Source organism: Thunnus maccoyii, chromosome 9, assembly GCF_910596095.1.
Source record: "Thunnus maccoyii chromosome 9, fThuMac1.1, whole genome shotgun sequence".
Lineage (NCBI taxonomy): Eukaryota > Metazoa > Chordata > Actinopteri > Scombriformes > Scombridae > Thunnus > Thunnus maccoyii.
The window spans coordinates 20331013-20350921 of NC_056541.1; the positions used below are offsets into that span (position 1 = coordinate 20331013).

The following is a 19909-nucleotide window of genomic DNA, read 5'->3' on the forward strand; positions in this document are numbered from 1 at the left end:
ATCTTTTTCTCTTCTCTTCTGTTCCACTTTTACATATCTTGCACACTCTAATGCAGCATGTTTTATGCAGTAGTAATCCATACTTTTCCCAGGCATATTTTCTGCCTTTTTCTACGAATTAGTCAGTTTCAACCTTTTACATAACCCGTATTTTCCGTGGTTTCCCCACATGAATCATGTTAAGATTTAACATGAAGAGAAGAGAAGAGAAGAGAAGAGAAGAGAAGAGAAGAGAAGAGAAGAGAAGAGAAGAGAAGAGAAGAGAAGAAGTTTTTTCTGCAGTTTTGACACCACAGATACTTACGCTCCTACAAAAGATAGAATGGCTAAAAAAAACCCAGCATTTTCATATCTTTCTTTTCGCCATTCTGCATGTTTGCCTACTTATCTGTCTGTCTGTCTCTCCCCTTCTCTGTCTATTAGAGTCAAATCTCTATCTTAATGGGCATCTATTGTATCCTGCCTCCCCCCCTCCACTATTCACCACACTACCACACGCACATACACACTCCCTCTGAGGGGGCCCCTTAACCAGGCTCTCCATATGCCTGACCCCCACCTCCTTTCTCCTCCTCCTCCTCCTCCTCTTTCCACAACCCCCTTCTCCTCTCCCCATCTCCTGCTCACACTCTGGCTTCTGGCTGCTGCTGCTGCTGCTGCTGCTGCTGCTGCTGCTGCCCCACACTGCCATCTGCTACAAGACAACAGAGGGTGAAAGAAGGGAGAAAGAGGGAGAAAAGGGTGATAGAAAAGAGGGAGTGAAAAGAGGAAGACACGAGGGGAGAAAAGACTGCGGGATAAAGCGGAGAAAGAGGGACAGATAAAAGATAAAGACAGAAAGAGGGGAGAGAGTAGATGTGGACACAATACAACAGAGAGCAGAGAGGCTGTCCATCTGCTCCCCCCCTTGCCTCCCCTCCCCTCCTGACACACAGCCTAACACACACCACAAAGAGAGTATTTAACCTCAACACACACACACACACACACACACACACACACGGAAAGAGGGGGAGACAGAGAGACAGAAAGCAGCCCAGCCTCCCTCTTTAACCCGTTCTTCTCCAGTGAGCCTGCCTGTATTACACCCTTGGGGTGGCAGGTGATGGGTGGATGGAGGGAAAGCATGTGTGTGGAGCAGGGGGTAGGGGGATTGGGGGGGGGGGGGGGGGGGGGGGGGGGGGGGGGGGGTGATTGAGGGACAGAGTGTAGGGGATGAAGGGTTGAAACTGATCTGAATCAACACCAACACATCCTCCAATCCCTTCCCCTCCCCTCCCTAAACCTCAAACCTCAATAGGGACCAGCTTGAAGCCCCTGTCACTATGACAACCTCTGTCAATCATATTGAAGCAGTGGGCTTCCAAATGGGGACTGATGGCACTGGATTAGGCATGGCTGCCCAGACATCTGAGTGCAGGGTTCATTTTTGTTGTTAACATGCATTTTCATACTGTATTTACAGAAAGGTGGCAGCAGGCCAGACATACTCTAGAGTCATATCACCTGCTGTGACAAATAGCAAAAATTGTGGCTATGGATGACGTTGAAAGCCGCCGCTGACAAAGCAACACCCACAAGCTTTCTTTCCAATTCCGCTGCAATTTCTTATTTGAATCACCAGCCAGACTCTGAGCACCACTATCTCAAATTGTTGCATAGAGTTATTCATTTCAAACTTGCCTCTTCCCACCCACATTTAAATCAAAACTAAATAGATGCTGATGTAGTATATATACAATTAGAGCTGCCACGATTAGTTGATTAATCGCAGCAACTATTTTGATAATCAACAAATCATTTAAGTAAATTTTTAAACAAAAATAAATTTTCTCAAATTGAGAAATAAATGTGAGACTGTGCTGATTTTCCTGTCCTGTAGTGAACTGAATATCTTTGGGTATTGGACTGCTGGTCGGACTAAACAAGAGATTTAATTATATCACTTTGCACTCTAGGAAATTGTACAGTATGTAATTGTCATTTTTCACTATTTTCTAATGTTTTGCAAAACAAACTAATTAATTGAGAAAATAATCAGCAGATTAATTGATAATGAAAATAAAAGTGTGCAGCTGGCTTCCACTTCTAACGGAGTGGATGGGCAATAAGCAGCCTTCAATTGGCTGACAACTGCATTTCTTTCCATCATCCCTTTTTAGAGTTTTTACATGACTGGTTACAAAGAGTTTTGTTAGCCACAAAATTTCCCCAGTAACTCATCCTTGACGATGCTGACTGGTTTATGAAATTCACACCACCCAGAATAATTCAACCACAAAGCTCTTACACACTCACCTAACACAGTGGGGAAATACAATATATCTGACAATGTAGGTCACTTGTAAAAATGACAATCATGCAACCTTATTACCTCGTGAGACTACTGAATCATTTGAGTTAAAACCACAAGACTGAAGTGCAACAGAACGGGGCTCAGCATCATGTTGACTACATGACGCCCGCGCTCCTGCTGGGTCTGTCAAGCTCAGTGACATCGAGATGGCTGTCAGGTTTGGACACACACACCACTGTGTAGGTCAACACACTCTGCAAACACTAGATTCCCCCAAGGGCCTGTACATACACAGTGTCACACACACCAAACACCGGTGCATGTGTAAAGGGTGTGATGGAGGGAGGGTGAAGGGGCGTGACCCATAGGAGCTGATTTCATTAGAGGAGAGGAGAGGAGAGGAGCGGAGAGGAGAGAAGAGGAGAGGAGAGGAGAGGAGAGGAGAGGAGCGGAGAGGAGAGAGGAAAGGTCTCTGTGTATATGACCACAAATGGAGAGAGCAGACACCAGCTGTCACTTGCTTATGTCAGCCCTATTCTCAGCTCCTATGCGAGTGTGTGTGTGTGTGTGTTGTGCTTGTGTGTCACTGTGATCTCAGCTAGCCATGACTGGTTTCAATTACACAGCAAACTTTGACCCCATGTAACCAAGCAGGGAAAAGAGCTACTGAGAGAGAGAGAGGCACAGAAAGAGGTGGAGAGTAGGAAGAGGGAGCCATCAGTTCAGAGATGTTGAGATAGAAAGAAGCAGCCACCTGAGTTTTCCACTCAGTGACAACAGTTTATTGTACATGATGCTATGCTACACTTGAAAACACAGAAGCGGCAGCATTTACAGGGATGGCGGCTTACCCTTTTTCTGGGGGGTCCTCGTTCTTCGTCCTTCTGGCCCCGCCCAGCTCCTGCCCCGCCTCCTGTTCGTCCCTGCCGCCCCCCTTTGCCCTCTCCAACTGGAGGTCTGATGGTCATCCTGATCTCCGGTGGACAAATGTAGTTCTCAAGGCTCTTGGGGGGCTTCTTGGTACGCTTGGTGGTCTGAATCTTCAGCTTTAGACTTCCTTCCTGGAAACTCGCTTCCTTGATGGAGAACTCCTGCTCCTCCAGAAGCCCCTCCCCCTGCTCCTCAAGCCCCTCCCCTTCACTGATGGCACCGTTAATCACATCATCACTGCGCGCCAAGTCGATGCCCCCTGCTCCTTCCTGGTCCTCCCCATTTGGCCCCACCCTGCCTCCCTGTAACTCCGCCTCTTTGGGTCGGGCCGAGCCAACCAGATCCCTTGGCTCCATCCACGCTCCCGCCAGAGCCAGTAAGGATGGGCGAAGCTGTGGCAGCCAGCCAATAGGAAGATAGAGAACAGAAGTCTGTTGGGGCTGGTTGGTTGTTGTCAATCAGCTACTGGGGTTGGGTTGGTTGTCCCACAGGAGCGCAGCGAAGCCAGGGACAATCTGCGAAGAGAGCAGGTGAATGATATGATTAGTAAAAGATGGGTGACCAAAACAGAGTCCTGTCATCCCCATGGCTCCCACTCAGCACGCTACCTCTTAGCACAGGCCTGTCCACTGTCATCAACATCATTAGCTGCCTGTTATGTATGAAGACAAACGCATAAGCTCATCACAGGGCTGCACAGGCATGCTGCCATGCTCTCATTTGCATTTCATACCATGTATAAACAAACTCATTTCACACGCCACCACTCTCCCCACTCTCTTCTTTACTCACTCTTTGCAAGTCTTCTCTCCCTCGCCTCTTCCCTCATTCTATCCTTCTGACAGATATAAAGCAAAACCATGCAGACACTAGTGATCAGGGCAAAATAAGACATTCCTCTTCTCTGCTCTAAAACCAGGCTGAAGTTAGCCTGAGGACACAAGACAGAAAAAATGAAAGAAGCTGACTTCTGTTTTTTTTTTCTTTTCACCAGAGCAGGGAAGGAGGGAGGGAATCACACAGGGGGAAAAGGGAAGGCAGCAGAGAAAGACGGAGGGAAGGAATCTAAATTCTTTCCCCAGATGTGGTTTACGAGCTGGTCTGGAAAAAAACAGCATCTGAACTGTTTTACACACGCATGCAGTGGCATTGCTACACACATGCATGAAAAAAAACCCATACACTTATGCACAAATACACATACAAATGACAGTGTTGCTGTCACAGTGTACACTTCTGCACCCTTTGCTGCTATTTCTGCTCTCTAGAGAAAAGGTTGCGGTAGCCATTTCTCAGAGGATTCAGGTTTTCCACTTTGGATCATTGCACATGCGGGCGCAGATATATATTACATACTCACACGAACATATATACACATATACACTTACACAGGCTTACTTACACACAGGCGTTTAAACAGAGAGCAACCAAAACAAACATTGGACTACACTTCTCACTACAGCTCCAGGGAATCCCATCAGTCAATATGACATGAGGCATGACTGAGCTGGAAGTGGGGAATGCTGTCTCACACACTGAGCTTAGAATGACACCATTTACACTGATGTGAACTCAGACTAGACCACTACCTGCGGACATGACTTAAGTAAACGCTTACTGCTGGCTCTAGACTTACGATGACCTGAGAGCACAAAGGTCTACAGCACATAGTGAGTATTACCCACCTCTTTCGACCCATACACTACATTTCAGTGTGTGTGTGCGTGTGTGTTTTCTCCATGTGCACTCCTGTACCAGCCCACGCTACTGTACTAACAGCTGATCCCCATCGTAATACCCGACAGGCCTCACAGCACATGCTTACAGTGTGATTGAATAATCATAATCCACAGCAGTATTTCGACAAAGTCATCAGTGCAACGCTGCACACAAACAGTGTCTAACCCCGAAGTCAGAGTGATGGTTGGTAATTTTTGTTCTGCAATTGCAAGAGTAAATCAAAAGGCTTGTTCTTACAAACCCTCTCTTTAGCCGTAAAGTTTGCCAATTTGAAACCGCAGTCTTTCAAAGCTGACTCATAAGGGTTACTGGTGTAGGTTCTGATAGCCCCAAAGTGGTTAAAAATGAAAAAGACTTAAAGGACCATAACAGTGGTTTTGCATTTTTAAGCTTATGAACTACAGCTCTATACCGACAACTATTTTCCAAAGCATACTGATACATTTTAAGATTGATTTTCTATCTTCCAGGAAGCCATTGATTTTCATTTATTAAGTCCAGTATGAAATGAAACTTGTAACCTCGCTGTCATAGTTCCAGCTCATTGCTATCATACGATAATGAATTTGTGAGAAGGCACTTTTTCTGAAAATTGTTTCTTGTTTTGTTCAAGAAAGCTTTGAAAGGTGAAATTGTGTGTCAACTGCTAAACAACATCAGCATTTCAGTGCAAGAAACTAACAAATTCCCATCATTTTTAAAATGCAGTTGTGTACTTATCGTTTGTCTTTTAAGTTTGATTTCCACACAACAAAGCTTGTGAATGCAATGCTTTGCGGCAGTCTCAAATCTCAGATGTCAGAGCCTCCTTAAGTTCCACGAGGAAGAGTTTTCAAAGCAGACCCTGCTCGCTGCACAACCACACGATGACAAGGGTTACATCGATCAATGACACTGACACATAAATACAGGAGGCTACATGTTCAGTTTGAAGGATTACCTTTCTGAAGAAAGTTTCACATCTCTGCAATATGATTTTCATACCCCATTAAAATAAATGGAAACCAGTGGCTGCGTGGAAGGTAGGAAATCTGTCCAAAAACAAATGGAATGCTTTGGAAAATGGTCAGAAAGTAATGTACAGTATAGACGATTTGCATTTAATGGGCTAAAACATGCAAAACTGCCGCTGAGGTCCTCAACAGCTTTTAAATATTCAAAATTTTACAGGGACAACCATAAGATAACTCTCATGGCTAATTCCCAGCCTGGCCATGCTGCGCCCACATGACCCTGTTTGGTCCTCCAGGACCCTCCCTGTCCCTAATGTCAGCTTGGTGACTCGCCCTCATGGCATGTGTGAAAGCCACCCTGTCTGTCATGTGACTGAGGACAATGACAGGAAAAAGAGACAGCTGCCAACCAAAACATCTCTCACACACACACACACACACACACACACACATCCACACACATCAAAAAGAAACTTACTATAACCCAGTATGACAACAAAATGGCGTCATACATTTGTACAATTTTCATTCTGGGCCATTACTGTGTAAACTACTTAGCTGGGTCATGACTATTTCTCCTCCCTCCCTGCTCGGTGCCCTAAGCTGTGTTAGTTCTCTGTTACTGGCAGACAGGCTGAGAGTTTATGTAAGACTGACCCCTCCTCGGGCCTCCCTGCCTAGCCTGAGCCTCGCTGTCTCCTCTCTCTCTCTCTCTCTCTCTCTCTCTCACTCTCTCTCTCTCTCGCCCTCTTACACATACAAACACACTGACACACACACATACACACCTCGACTAGCCTCAGACAGCAGGGTGATTGTGAGAGGCCAGACTCACTGCATAAATAGCTTTATTATGTTCTCAAAACTGCCAGCGCTAACCAGCTTCCCTCTCAAATAGCATAAGGTCATTCCCTGAGCTGGATGTGAAAGGCTGTGAATGAGACACTCCTCCAACATTTTGCCTCCTCCTTTGAAAACAATTATGATAACGCATCGATAATGGAATACAGATGGACAGAACCGCAATAGTGAATGATCCAGACACAGACAAAACAGAGATAGGAAGAGTGTGTGTGAGTGAGAAAAATGGAGAGAGAGAGAGAGAGAGAGAGAGAAGGAAAGAGAGGGAGAGAGAGAGATGGCAGCAGAAACACAACCTTTTAAGGCTGCATACCCAGCAGCCCAGTGCCTGAGGTGGACTCACAAATAGCTCATACACACATGCAGACAGATGCGCACGCACACACACACACACACACACACACACACACAGAGGCTCACACATTCACACATCCACAAGCACACCAAACGCCTGTGTGATTGCACAAGGTGAAGAGTCTTTTTTTTTCCTCTTTTTCTTTGATGTAAGAGTGTAGTAGAGGCTCGGGCCATCCCTGGCTGTAGATGAGTATCTCAGAGGGATGATGAACATTGTCTGTCTGCCATTTTCATTTTTCATTTATCTCTTTTTCTCTTTTATTCCAGCCCTCTAGTGAAGAGGCAATCACGTAAACCAATGTTTCTAGAAGGATCCAATCTTTGCTGGGAGACAAATCAAAAAGAATGGCCCCAGCCTTCTAGTACTTCTAAATCCAGCGGACGCATCAGTTCTCAAACTGGAAGTCTATTAGTCCTTTGCCTCAGAGCAGAGCAAGGTGAAGGAATCCATCTTTTTTACCTTGTCCACATCAAAGAGCTTATTTCATTTTGAAGAGAATATTATGAACTTCTACTTGGTTATCAAAATACAGATTAAAAATCTTTCTGTCCTTAATTTGTCAATAATCATCAATGCACGGATGGCAGAAGCATGTGTTCAGCTAGGACAACCATAGAGTACCATGTGTAGGGTAGCCATAATAGAAAATGATGGCCTTAAAGCTGCACTGTGCAGTCCTACACACACACATACACACACACACACACAAGCACACACACACACACACACTCCTCTGGATGAGCCATATGCCAGGTAGCACTAAAACCATCCTCACCTAACTACCCCGCAGAAGCAGATGAATGTTAAACCATTTTAACTGCAGCAGAAGCCACAAAATGGCTGTCAGCAAAAACACCTCCCCTACTCCCCAACTGTCTTCCTCCTTCCCCTCACCTCACCCCCCCCCCCCCCACCCCCCCAACCTCTGTTCTCTCCCCTCTTCGCTGTGCTACCTCTTTCCTTTACCCTCCACCTCCTACCTCTCCCTCCCTCCCTCCCTCTCTCTGAGAGCTCTGCCAAAAGGTGCTCCAGTGCTGATATTCTGTTAAGAGAGCCTGCCAACAGTTAGATTTGTCCTTGGATCCCGTTCACATTCCCTCCTCCCCCTCTCTGTGATCCTATTTCGACCCGAGGTTTCCAGCTCAGAAGGGGATACACCTAATCGATTTCTCATGCTTTAATTTAAAGGTGGCATGGGCATCTCATTACCTAATAGGGGGTTTAATAGCCTGCTTCGTACTTTTACACCACAAAAAACGCTGCCGGAGTTTCAACTCCCCCAAACCTGTTAACAAGAGAAGATCGATGGTTCCATCCAAGTCTGAATCACCTCTATTATCCATCTCTCAACCCCATTTCTTTCCACCTAGTCACACACTTCTCTTACAATTGCCTCTCTTCTGTTGCCCTTGTTCTTCTCTTTTATCCAATATTCATTTCCAGGACTTGATTCCCATACATCCTATAGACCTAACCATTTTTCCACACTTTCCCTGACTCATTCAGGTTTGTCTATTTATCTTCTAGTGCTGTGGTTGTGACTGAGGTTTCTGGGGGCTGCTGATAACAGCAGGCATACTGCCATTCACTTTCAGCACTCACCGTCCTCCACACAGCCAAAGCACGGCCATCACTCTTGGCCAACACAGTTTCTGACACCAACCTCCGAGCCACGTGAAACCCACCTGATCAGCTATTGATAAACGCAACCAGAGTGGAGTAGCGCTGGCTTCCACCAAGCCCACTCTACATGCAGCATGGTACAGATACTGGCATCTCTGTGCCATGTGGCTATGGTGTGTGGAATTTGTGCTACAAATGAAAAATAAACCAGAATGAATGCAAAGTGGGAAATGAAACACACTCCTCGCATACTGAGTGCGCCTCAACTTCCACAGCACTGGCTTCATCCATGTGACATTTGTCCCCCTGCAGCATCTGCAACTCCACCAGAACAAGTAAAAAAAGCACATGCAACCAAACATCTGTATGCGTTCAAGCTTTCCATAAGATGCACACCACAAATATGACACAACTAATGACATATTTAAGAAGTAACAACCATCTGATTCCTACATGTCACAGTCTGTGATGCAATGTGATGGACTATCAGTGTCAGTAAAGATGCAGGAGGTCCACTCCACTACAGAAACATTTGAACTAAGAGCGAGACCAGCAATGTTTGAGTTGATCCACGATCAATGTGTAGTGGACACTTTATCCCATTGACCTAATTAGGTGTTTTATCTTAGGCTACTGCCACCTAATTACCAAGGTATTACACTGTAATAATGGATGGAGACTGAGTGGTCCAGCATTGTTTGGGGTGGCCTGTGTCTGCGTGCATGTATGTGCGCGTGTTGGAGTGAGTGTGCGCACGCGTGCGTGTGTTTTGTCGAATTTGTTGGCATGTGACTACAAGCTATTTCAAATATTTAATGCCATTTAAAGAATAATACGGGCACAGGCAAATTGGCTGTATGGGTTAAGGTGGCGCAGCCTCTAAAAAGCGGACATAAAAGCAGACACATAGCAGCTTATAATATTAATAAAAACATTAACACATTTGCAGGAGAGGTGTATTCAGGTGTGGAATGTGGCCAGTCAACCTCGGCTACTTACCCATGTCTAATGTTGTCACACACTCGGCTCTAACGTGTAAATATTTTATCAAGATCATTTACAATCCATTTAGACACATTTTACACAAGCGACGGATGGGATGACAGCCTCCTGGGGAGCTGTCAAACGGTGCCAGAATATATGTGTATATTTTTTGACAGAAAACCCCGAGGAAAATGGCGTCAACAGTGCTTTGGAAAGAAAAAAAAGCGAAAATGGGATTTGCAGCCGATCTGATGACAGAAGCAAGGTAGCCGCAAAGGAAAAAAATCCAATCGGAAACTTGGCGCTTATGTCCAAATCCTCACAGAAATAAGATCTTTAGAGGCTCTTGCGGATTGACTCGTGTTGTGGAGAGCCGCGGAGGCGCACGGTGCGTCTCCGATGCCTTGCAGGATCGCTGGTCACTCGGGGAGCTGCACAGCGCTGAGATCCCTCGCAAATCCGCTACTCGGTTGGTAAGGGAGGAGGAGGAGGGGGGAGTAGGACTATTACTGCAGTCAAAACAAGCCCGCATCCGACTACAACCCAAAATCCAGCGGTGATATGTCAGCCACAAAACCGCGCTTTCAGCCGTCAGTACAGGAGACAGAGGAGCCGAGGCAGGACACGGTGGTTTAGGTCGCTTTCCCTCGCCGGTTGCATCGGATCAGGATTTTTATCTCTCTCTTCTCTGTCTCTCTCTCGCTGTTTTTCCGATCGCTGAATGTCAGGTCCCGGAGCCTGGTGTCTGGTAATGATCTCACCCAGCAGACTGAGAGCTCTGGCCGAGCAGAGCAGAGCAGAGCAGAGGAGAGCAGAGCAGAGCAGAGCAGAGGAGAGGAGGAGCGACATCGCCTCCACCTGGCAGCAAAGATTCCCTGCGCGTCTCCTTTTGCAACCTCCTCTTAATTCCCAGGGCCTTCTCCTGTGGTGCTGCTCATATAGGCATGGTGTGCATGTAATTTAATGCAAAGGAGGGAAAGCAACATCTTAACGCTTGTTATTTTGACACTGCTGTGTGTCACTTTAGTTGCTTTTCTCAGCAGGTTCAACACGGCTGCATACACAACTTTAATGAAGTCTGAATTCTTTATTTTAAAATGTAAAAAATCACTGAATTGTAATTGTATAAACAAAAATTAGATATTTATAATACCTTTGTAGAGGACAGTTCAACAGAGTAGATGTTGGGTTCAACAAATCACAGGTCTGAGCAGTCTGGTTCAGGGTCAGTCAGTCTCTGAGACACCTTGCTGCCAAATTAACCAGATAGGCTTATTAGTCTGACACCACCGAAAAGTCCCCAGACCCCATTTGAACATCAGTTTTGATTTAAAAAAAGAAAAAAAAGAAAAAGCAACCTCCCCCCCAAAAGATGAGGAATAATTTAGTTTTACTGTTTATTTTGTGCAAAGTCAGCCAAAGAGACTATAAAAGAATGATTAGTGGTTCCGTCTAACACTCCTTATCTACGATAGACAGTCATGTATGTTTGTGCTTAGTCATAACTAAATATATAGTTTTTATCAGATGATCTATTGCACATCCACAGGGGAGTTTTGACATTAAACATTTTGCAGTACTGTGGGCTGATCTATAAATAAAGTTTATCACCTTTGTTTTAATAGGAAATGGTTTGCCCACTAACCACTACTGGAGTGACTGGAGATGATGTTATTTGACAGTCACAATATAATTAAGTCCAATTTCGCATGTCAAAAGTTGCCGCAACACTTCAGAGGAATACAAGGCGGGTGTGAGAGTGGAGTTGAGTGGGCGAATAAAGGCAGATTAAAGTGTGAGTCTGTGTGTGTGTGTGCTGGTGCTTTCCCCTTAATATGTCAGGTTATAGCAGTGTGGAAAACCCACATCAACCAACCATGAACAAGCCACAGTTGTTCCATTAATTCATCATTGTCAGAAGTTATGTTTAAATCGTGTCTCCATGCAAAACTTGACCTTCCTTGTATGGAAAACATCCTTTAACATTAACAAGCAATGCAAATGATGTCAGATGACCTTTCTCTCTTGGTGTCCCACAGTTATTAGCTGTTACTCATCCCTGGTGTGTGTGTGTGTGTGTGTGTGTGTGTGTGTGTGTGTGTGTGTGTGTGTGTGTGTGTGTGTGTGTGTGTGTGTGCGCACGCATGCCTATGTGTAGAGCACCCACTGGGAGGTGTTTCATTTGGTATTCATTAGGTATTTGGCTGTATTTGTGATCGTGTGCTCAGTAGCATGTAAACACTCAGCACAGTTTCAAACTTGTAGTTAAAAATCAGCAATGCCATCAGCGGTTTGGGTGTTGTTGCTTCTCACTTCCCCCGCTGTGGCACATTGACTAGATTCACAAACGTGCTGTGTGTACGTATGTGTGTGTGTCTTTATGAGGACCAATTGTCTTGACAAGGAAAGTAAGTTATGGAAAAAAAACTCAAAAGTGGCAACATTATAGTTAGTCATCGCTCTCATATGAATTCTGTGTTATTTCAGGCACTGATGTTCAACGAAAGACCATAGAGTTACAACCCGCTTAGGGTCAAGTTGTGGTCTAGTACAGGTCTGAGCACCAGTTCTGTGTTAGTCACTAGGTTCACTCAGGTGTGTTGGCCAGAACACCACTTAAGGCCAAATCCTCTAGAGAATGAAATAAAGAGCTGAGAGACGGTTGTTATGCTGTTTACTTCTTCTTTTCAGTAATACATACACAAGTATTCAAGTAGTCATGCAATAACAGCTGGGTGTTTATGTCTGGTTGTGGTTTCTATAAAGAGAACGAATAACAAAATACAACTGAATAAACAGACACCTAACAGTACATCAGACACAGAAGCACCATATGGACAATGGTACTTAATAACACTAACTTGTAACTTTGGGGCCTTTTCTACAGCTGCTCCCAAATATATGTAATACTCTTGCTCATCAATTAAGGCAGCCAAGTTCTAAGGTTAGGGATGCAGTTGCAGGAGTAGTAGTAGTTGTCCCCATCTTTTCCAGAAGGAAGTGCAGCCTGGCAACTGGCCGGGTGTAGACTCTCTCCTTCACCTTCATGTCAGCTGACCTGATGTGCCCGTCAGGGATGAGTCTTGACCACCCTCCCAATAGGCCAGAGGGCCCTGGAAAGATGTGAATCAGGTGTAGCCTGCCACTTCTGGTGAGCTTGCAGAGCTGGTGGTGAGGCACAATGTCCCCATCTCTTCTCCAGGCGTCGGCCCACCTTGACCTCAAATGGCCTGAAGCAGTCTATCCCCGTGGAATAGAAAGCAGGCTTGAATAGGCGCAGACAGGCTGCTGGCAGGTCTGCCATCTTCAGTACTCTGGGTTCGGCCCTCCATAGGCGACAGTTAGTGCAGCTGTACTAGTAGCCGAAAAGTTGAGTTGAGTTGAAATTGAGTTTACCCTGCCTGACACGACATACACTGCACCGGGTCTCTCACTGGTGAATACATAATTACAACTTCCATCCTTTTTCTTACAGTTGCAAAAGGTACACAAAGGGTCCATTGGTATCAACCACCTTCCCCACCACTGTCCAGCAATGGCACTGAATCTCAAAGTTAGGCCTTCGTTTGGTGCAAGCATATAAACATTACAGTTTATGTGTGTGTGTGATAGTTTGGCAGGGTCTTCTGTAGATCAAGCATGTTTGCAAGCTAATCACAGCTTTGTCATTTCTTATTATGTTCATTAATAGAGCTACAAATCTGTCTGTACTTGCAGGGATGACAGCTTCCACATTTCTGGGGTTTGGCCTCATGAAAACAGAGCAAATGGATGAGATCAATGTGTTGCAGGAAAGGTAAAAAATAAAAATCTATATAATATCAGCTATGAGTAAAGCAGGATTTATTGATTTGGGTTTTCTATTTCTTTGGAAATATTGTTTGAATTACTCATACATACATCTCACCATTTTACTTTCTGTATGCAGCATGCACTTCATGAGTATGGATAACACACAGGACATTGATGAGGATGAAATAAACCACCTCATGAACAGTGTGTGGGTGTCATTGATAATATACAGTTATCTATGAATGCTCTATATGCTGTATTTGTAACATCTGTCTATTTTTTTTTTTTAGCTAGAACAGTATGACACCTTTTGAAGTCTGTTCATAACCTTTTTGGGGGGCAGATATACCATCAAAATTTCAATCCATAAAATGTTACATTTTGGTCTTTAGTTAGTCATGTTTTCTAGAATATGGAACATCTAATAGATGATAATATTACATTGAGGAGTAGTTGGTGAAGAGATAATGTTTTAATTGATGTGTTTTCCTTGCCATTGTATTTATCATGTTGGGTAAACTGAGTGGGAGAGGGATCCTGACAGCTTACAGTCTCCATAGTGTTCTGACTAAAATTTCATCTTTCATGCATAATGTTTATAAAAGCTATGTGAGACTGATGGATGGAATTGGTGTGTGACTGTTGTAATTCCTTCTTATGACACAATATTATGTTTCTCAACATAGAACTGACGGTGCCCTAAAGAGACCTTTTCCAGTTGAAACCAAACACTCCCAACTGCAGGCATTGAAGAAATAGCGCACGATCTCTGAGGGAATGAAGAACCCTCAATGCCTGATATCACATCTGTCCCAGATTACCAGCAGGTGTTATGTGAAGATGACATTGTTGGTGAGAAAGCTTCCATAGCATATGAGAAAATTCTCAGGCAACTGAAAGCTTTCTTAAATTTCCGGTGACAAAGTGCATGTACAGTGACCCTGTCCGAGGAGTTGAATGTGGAGCTGTTCAACCCTTTGAGGTCATCACTCAGTCACGGGGAACTGCAACCGCTGATCTGTTCTTCCAGTGATTCTAAATACCTTGTTAAACCATGTTTATCTTATACACTCTGCCCATTTCATTTGATGTAGTAATATATTTGTGTGGAGTTGGCATTGTTTATGCGTAATTTCACTTTTTGTTTGTCACTGTCCTTCACAGGTGTATTTGCCAGGTCACAGCCTTTTAAAGTGGAACTCTCAGCCTGTTTTCAAGTTTGGCATTTAGGCAGAGGACTTCATGCTGTCCACAAATACACTCCTCTCAGGAAACAATAATAATGACATTGCACTTTTGTTCAAATTCATGAACATGGGCATTGTGGCCAAGTCCACTTTCTTTGCTCTGTAAGATTCCTACTGTGTTGACACCATTAAGGAGTTCTGGCAGAAGAACAGGTCAGCAATTATCAACCACCTGCATGCAAAGGAACACATTGTATCAATCCGTGAGTGCATGGAGATATATGAAAGGCAAATTATTTCAATTAAGCACTTTTGGAATTATCATCAAAATGTTTGGCTTCACTAATCTTTATTTTCTTTTCTCTAGCAGATGGAATGATGGACTCTCCAGGTAGGTCTTGCAATTATTGTCAGTATGCTATGTTCTCAACCCCGAATAACACTAGCACTAGGCCAGAGTGGTGAAGGGCCAAACATAAATTCTTCAATAGATGAAAGACATTATCAATCACTTTTGGTTCTGTTGTAAGGCACAGAACATGGGGCAGTTCATGGTATGTGTACTGTATGTATTTGATGACTTAATAAACAAAAAAAGAGTCTGCATTCCTCATGTATTAGGTTATGTTCTGTGATTAAAATCATTCAATCTCTTCAAAATAGAACACTTTATGTAAACTTGGCCATTGTATCTTGTAGGGGTGTGCCCGAATACAAATATGTTATTCGGCAAAGCACAAATAGTGGGTTTTTTATGAATATTTGTTTCATACAAATATTTTAAAGATTATTTGTTTTCGGGAAGAAAAAAAAACATGTCAAATACCAGCACGCAGGTCGGTTACATCATTATCTCAGTCTCCTCTGCTCCACTGTTACGTCCATCAGCAGGTCTCAACGAGGGGAGTCACATCCACCTGCTACATGACTCACATTTCCTAATTTGGACATCACTCCCAGAGTTGGAGGTGTTCCCCAGAGATAAAGCTGAGCTACTGATACATGCGAAGTGCTCCCAAGGGACTCTCCATAACCTGTTGTTCCCCTACTCCTTTCCACAAAGTTAGGTTGTAAAAAATAGGCAATAAATGAAAAGTGCAAAGCAATAATTGCCTTTGAAGTTCTTCCCTACACGTTACACGGTGTGCTGTCCCTGTTTTGTGGGTGTGTAAATAGCTAGAGGTCTGTCTGCAATGAGGCGATGAGTAAAGTTTTAGCTCAGTAATCAGCGCAGTCGTCTATGATCTAGGAGACTCCAGTTTGAGAGCCGGTGTAGGGACTTCCCTCGTAAGGATGTTTATTCATGAACACTTATTGTAACACTTTAATTTTCTAAAATTAAAAGCGATTTTTAAGGCTTTTTCCACTTTTATTCAAACACAGATACAAATACAAATAATTTTGCTGCCTCAACAAATACAGATACAAATACAAATACTGGACTCTCTGCACATCCCTAGTATCTTGGATATCCATTGTTATTTGTATCACCCTAACACTGTTTTTTGAAACTAGTTTGTATCAACAACTCATGTCATGAAATTTGATATTAATATGAAGGTAGTGGCTGCCCCTTAATGGCAGTAGTAATGTAGTGTAATACAGACCATCAGAAGGCCTGGATGCAGAGAGGTTCTCCAGCCCACCTGGCACTCATTGACTAAACCCACACTGGCTGAAAAGACATGGCTAAGTATTTGAACTTCAGGTAAAGGGCATGTTCTCATAACCCAGAAAGCAATGTTATAATTGCAAAATGCATTTACATTACTGTCTTTATAAAACCATACATCTCTTATCCACGAAAGAAGTATATTGTAATGACATAATAACTGAAATTCTTTGTTTTTACCTAGGACAACATCTGACCTCGAGACCTTTCACAACCATGTGCTGATGTATGCAAGCAAACACTTCTCTTTCTCTCCCCCAGTGTATGAAGCCAGAACTTTGTTTGCTGCATTAGATTATAACCACCACAACCACAGACCACCAATGGTTACCAGAGAAGGCAACAGAGTGTATGTCACATCATATTTTTCCATAGCTTTTTGTTTGCAAATGCTTCATGTATCTGGTATTGTCATATGGTTAACTGTCAGTGTTTGTGCTGCAAAATGCTTTGCATGACTTGTTGATGTGATGTTGGCTTTACACCCATTGTCTCCCCAGATACCAGAAGGTATACAACAAGAATTCCCAGAGGTATAGCCTGTAGACCATTAAGAGCCACAAAACCTACACTTACGTCCTTGACCTACAGAGAGCCATCAATGGGATATATTTGGGGTCTGGGAAGGGAGTGCCAACAGGAAGGACCCTCAGGGCAGATGATCCGTGGAGATTTTGCCTTCTTCCAGCTATAGAGCCACCAACAACAGAAGAATTGCTTGAGAGCCATGTCCCAAGACAAGAGGTAAATTAAAAAAGTGTATTACTTAGTCTCAGAATGTATCAGTTAGACCCATAACTGCTGCTAATCACTGTCATGTCTTTTCTAGCTTGTGTCCAAAAGAAAGAACAACTTGGAACAAGGACTTCTGCTGACAGAGCACACCATGACTTTTTATTATCAAGCTGTTTGTAAATATTTAGTGAGTTGTTTTTTTGCATTTGTAAAGGAATAAAAGTCAATAAACACTAGATGACATTCTGTGGAAAAAGCTATTGACATTTTTTATTAGCTGTTGTGATAAAGCATTTGGTTCTTGTCCACAAATTTTAAAAGGTGTAAAGACCAATATTAATATACAAAAAATTCATATAGCCAAAAATGTGCCACAGCAGGCCAGGGATGAAGCCTGTATAGTTACCATTAGGATCTGGATATGTGTCCCACATGCACCACATGCAACAGCTTGGGATGACAACTCGGTGACCGACCCTCAGTTGACCATGCTGCCACAAAACAAACTGTATGCTGCATGTCTGTATTCTCTGTTGTCTTGCCCAGGGTCTTGCAGGTCATCTAATCCCAGGTATTCATGTTGGAGCTGTCTTGTCAGTCGTGGAAATACACTCTTCCAAGCAGTAGTGCTGATGCAGTATTCTGGTCTCTGTTGGCAGTACTTCTTCTCAATTTCTGTTGGCATCTCCCAACACTTTTGACATGTTCACCACCATAGTTGTGTACTGGTCCTTGCAGCACTAGGACCTGGTGGATTCCTGGAGGATAGTATGTCAAACATCACACCTGGGAGACATGTGGCTACTCTCTCCAGCAGGTCATCTCTGTCTGCACTGGACATGTCAGCTAATGAAGCCTGCAAAAGAAATACAGATTACACAGTATATGTTTTTAGGTACAGAAATTAATGTGTTGAATGTGTTGACCAAAAGAAATATACCCAATCCTCATTTCAGCTAGGTTACGCTGGCAGAGCAAGTCAACTTGTCAACTCCCTGTTCTCTTGTTGCAGCTGGACTGCACCTTTGGCTCTGCCTGTGCCTCTCCTTGGCCTACTTCCTCTGACTCTACGCCTGCCTCTTCCACGTCCTCTGCCTTGAACCTCAGGGCTCTCAATAGATGGCATGTCAAAGCTGGAAAGTTTCAAATTTGGAATCGAAAAGAGCATGTCTGGTTTTTCCTTAAAAAGCAAGTGGAAATTGTAAATATGAAAAATAAGCACAACTGAGCTGAATTTCTTATTCCATATACAAATACAACTTTTGTCAATGGAGCTCTTCATATGGTGTTCATTTTTACTTATTTTTACCTATTTACCATTTCCATTTGCTTTCTCTGCTGGACAATCACTACAGTGGTACATCTTTACATTTCAACCTATACAAACTGATAATTCAGTGTTTGTTATAACAGCAACAACAATAAAAAAAACACGGGTACAGTAACAATACAGTAATAAACAATAATAAAAACTACTGGTACTAATCAATTGTATTTGTTAGGCGGCTTTCAGAAATCCTCGGTCGCAAATCACGTTTATTAGTCACTTCATGTGTATAGAAGGTGAGTGAAAATCTTGGGTGCTTGCTCCTCAACAATATATCTGTATATGACAGACATAACCCAATACAACTACAAATGAAATATAAAAAATGTAACTGTAAGCAGGGCTAATGTAATAAGCTTAATCTAATACAACCCCTTTCTAAATGTGTAACACTGTATTAAGTTACTACTAATGTTGACATGATTCATGTTATATCCATATACCTTAAAAAATAACAGACATAGCCACTGTGACATCACCCATTGGTTTGTGGACTCCCATTTTAAAGTCTCAGCCCTAAGCCCTGAACCCTCAAAGACTTAAATGACGTCCCCTGGTGAGTGCTTGAGTACGAGAGGCTGCAAGGGCTTGAAATGGTATAAATAGGAATGGGACAGCACTTTGCAACATATCACCTTACCCTGACGACATCAAAACATGTTATATATACGATTGTGGGTTTGGAACTTTTTATTTTACATTTTTTACTTTCTTCATGGCCAAGGCACTTAAGATTCAAGATTCAATACTTTATGGCCATATCAACATGACTGATTGGAATTTGTCTTAGTGGGCTCACTTAAACATTAACAGAAAAACACAAAAATAGTAAAATCTGTGTTAATGTAGTGTTTCTTTGTAAATTTAGGCATACCAGCACACCTGCTATGCCAGGCTGAACACCCACGTGCCAGTTTGTTTACATGTTGTTTCGTGTACTCGTGTACATTTTGACAGTGGGACAGCCCTAAGCCCTCAAGGAACTTAGTGGGAAAGCGTCTCAAAGTCTGTGAGTCCGTCTGACCTCTGGGCCCTCAAGTTCAGCATTTTGGCCATCGCCATCATCATTTTTTGGAGCCAGAAGTGATCATATTTAGAAGAGAGGGTGCAGCTAACCCTAATGCTAGCTTTTAGCTTGGTTAGCACGGTGTATTTACAATCTGTGGTTAACTGTGATATTACTAATGCTAATGCTAATTTGTTTAGCAAAAAGATGTACTTATGAGAAAACCTGAACATCCAACTCCTTAGAGGGTCTTTTAGTACAACCAAACGCTGAACAAGACTTTTTAGGCGACCAAAATGTTACAATTAACATGAACAGAAGAGAACAGAGTCACCCCTGCTGGCCATTAGAGAGAATGCAGGTTTAAGTCATTCTGCATTGGCCTAATTTTTCAGACCTGGAGCTTCTCACTTGGTTAAATCCTCTCACTAACAAACCAGCAGGA

General features: G+C 43.3%; 1 protein-coding gene and 2 long non-coding RNA genes across 4 annotated transcripts in view; 2 read left to right on the forward strand and 1 right to left on the reverse strand.

The window, feature by feature from the left end:
- Nucleotides 1-11535, reverse strand: part of setbp1 (SET binding protein 1) — a 36384-nt gene extending 24849 nt beyond the window's left edge. The window contains exons 1-2 of one of the 2 annotated variants that reach the window (XM_042420937.1): nt 9761-11535; nt 3148-3741 (exon numbers count right to left, since the gene is read on the reverse strand). In XM_042420937.1, the coding sequence (XP_042276871.1) occupies nt 3148-3582 (435 nt within the window). In that variant the 5' untranslated portion in view covers nt 3583-3741; nt 9761-11535. Of the gene's footprint in view, nt 1-3147; nt 3742-4018; nt 7998-9760 lie in introns of those variants that run through there. The other variant, XM_042420938.1, reaches the window with a different exon arrangement.
- A 1663-nt stretch (nt 11536-13198) lies between these two features.
- Nucleotides 13199-15465, forward strand: LOC121904328. Its single transcript, XR_006098208.1, has 4 exons — nt 13199-13541; nt 14224-14389; nt 14702-14987; nt 15095-15465. It is a non-coding gene; the product is annotated as an uncharacterized LOC121904328 (long non-coding RNA).
- A 1196-nt stretch (nt 15466-16661) lies between these two features.
- On the forward strand, nt 16662-17339 carry LOC121904329. Its single transcript, XR_006098209.1, has 3 exons — nt 16662-16745; nt 16897-17140; nt 17226-17339. It is a non-coding gene; the product is annotated as an uncharacterized LOC121904329 (long non-coding RNA).
- The last annotated feature ends 2570 nt before the right edge of the window (nt 17340-19909 follow it).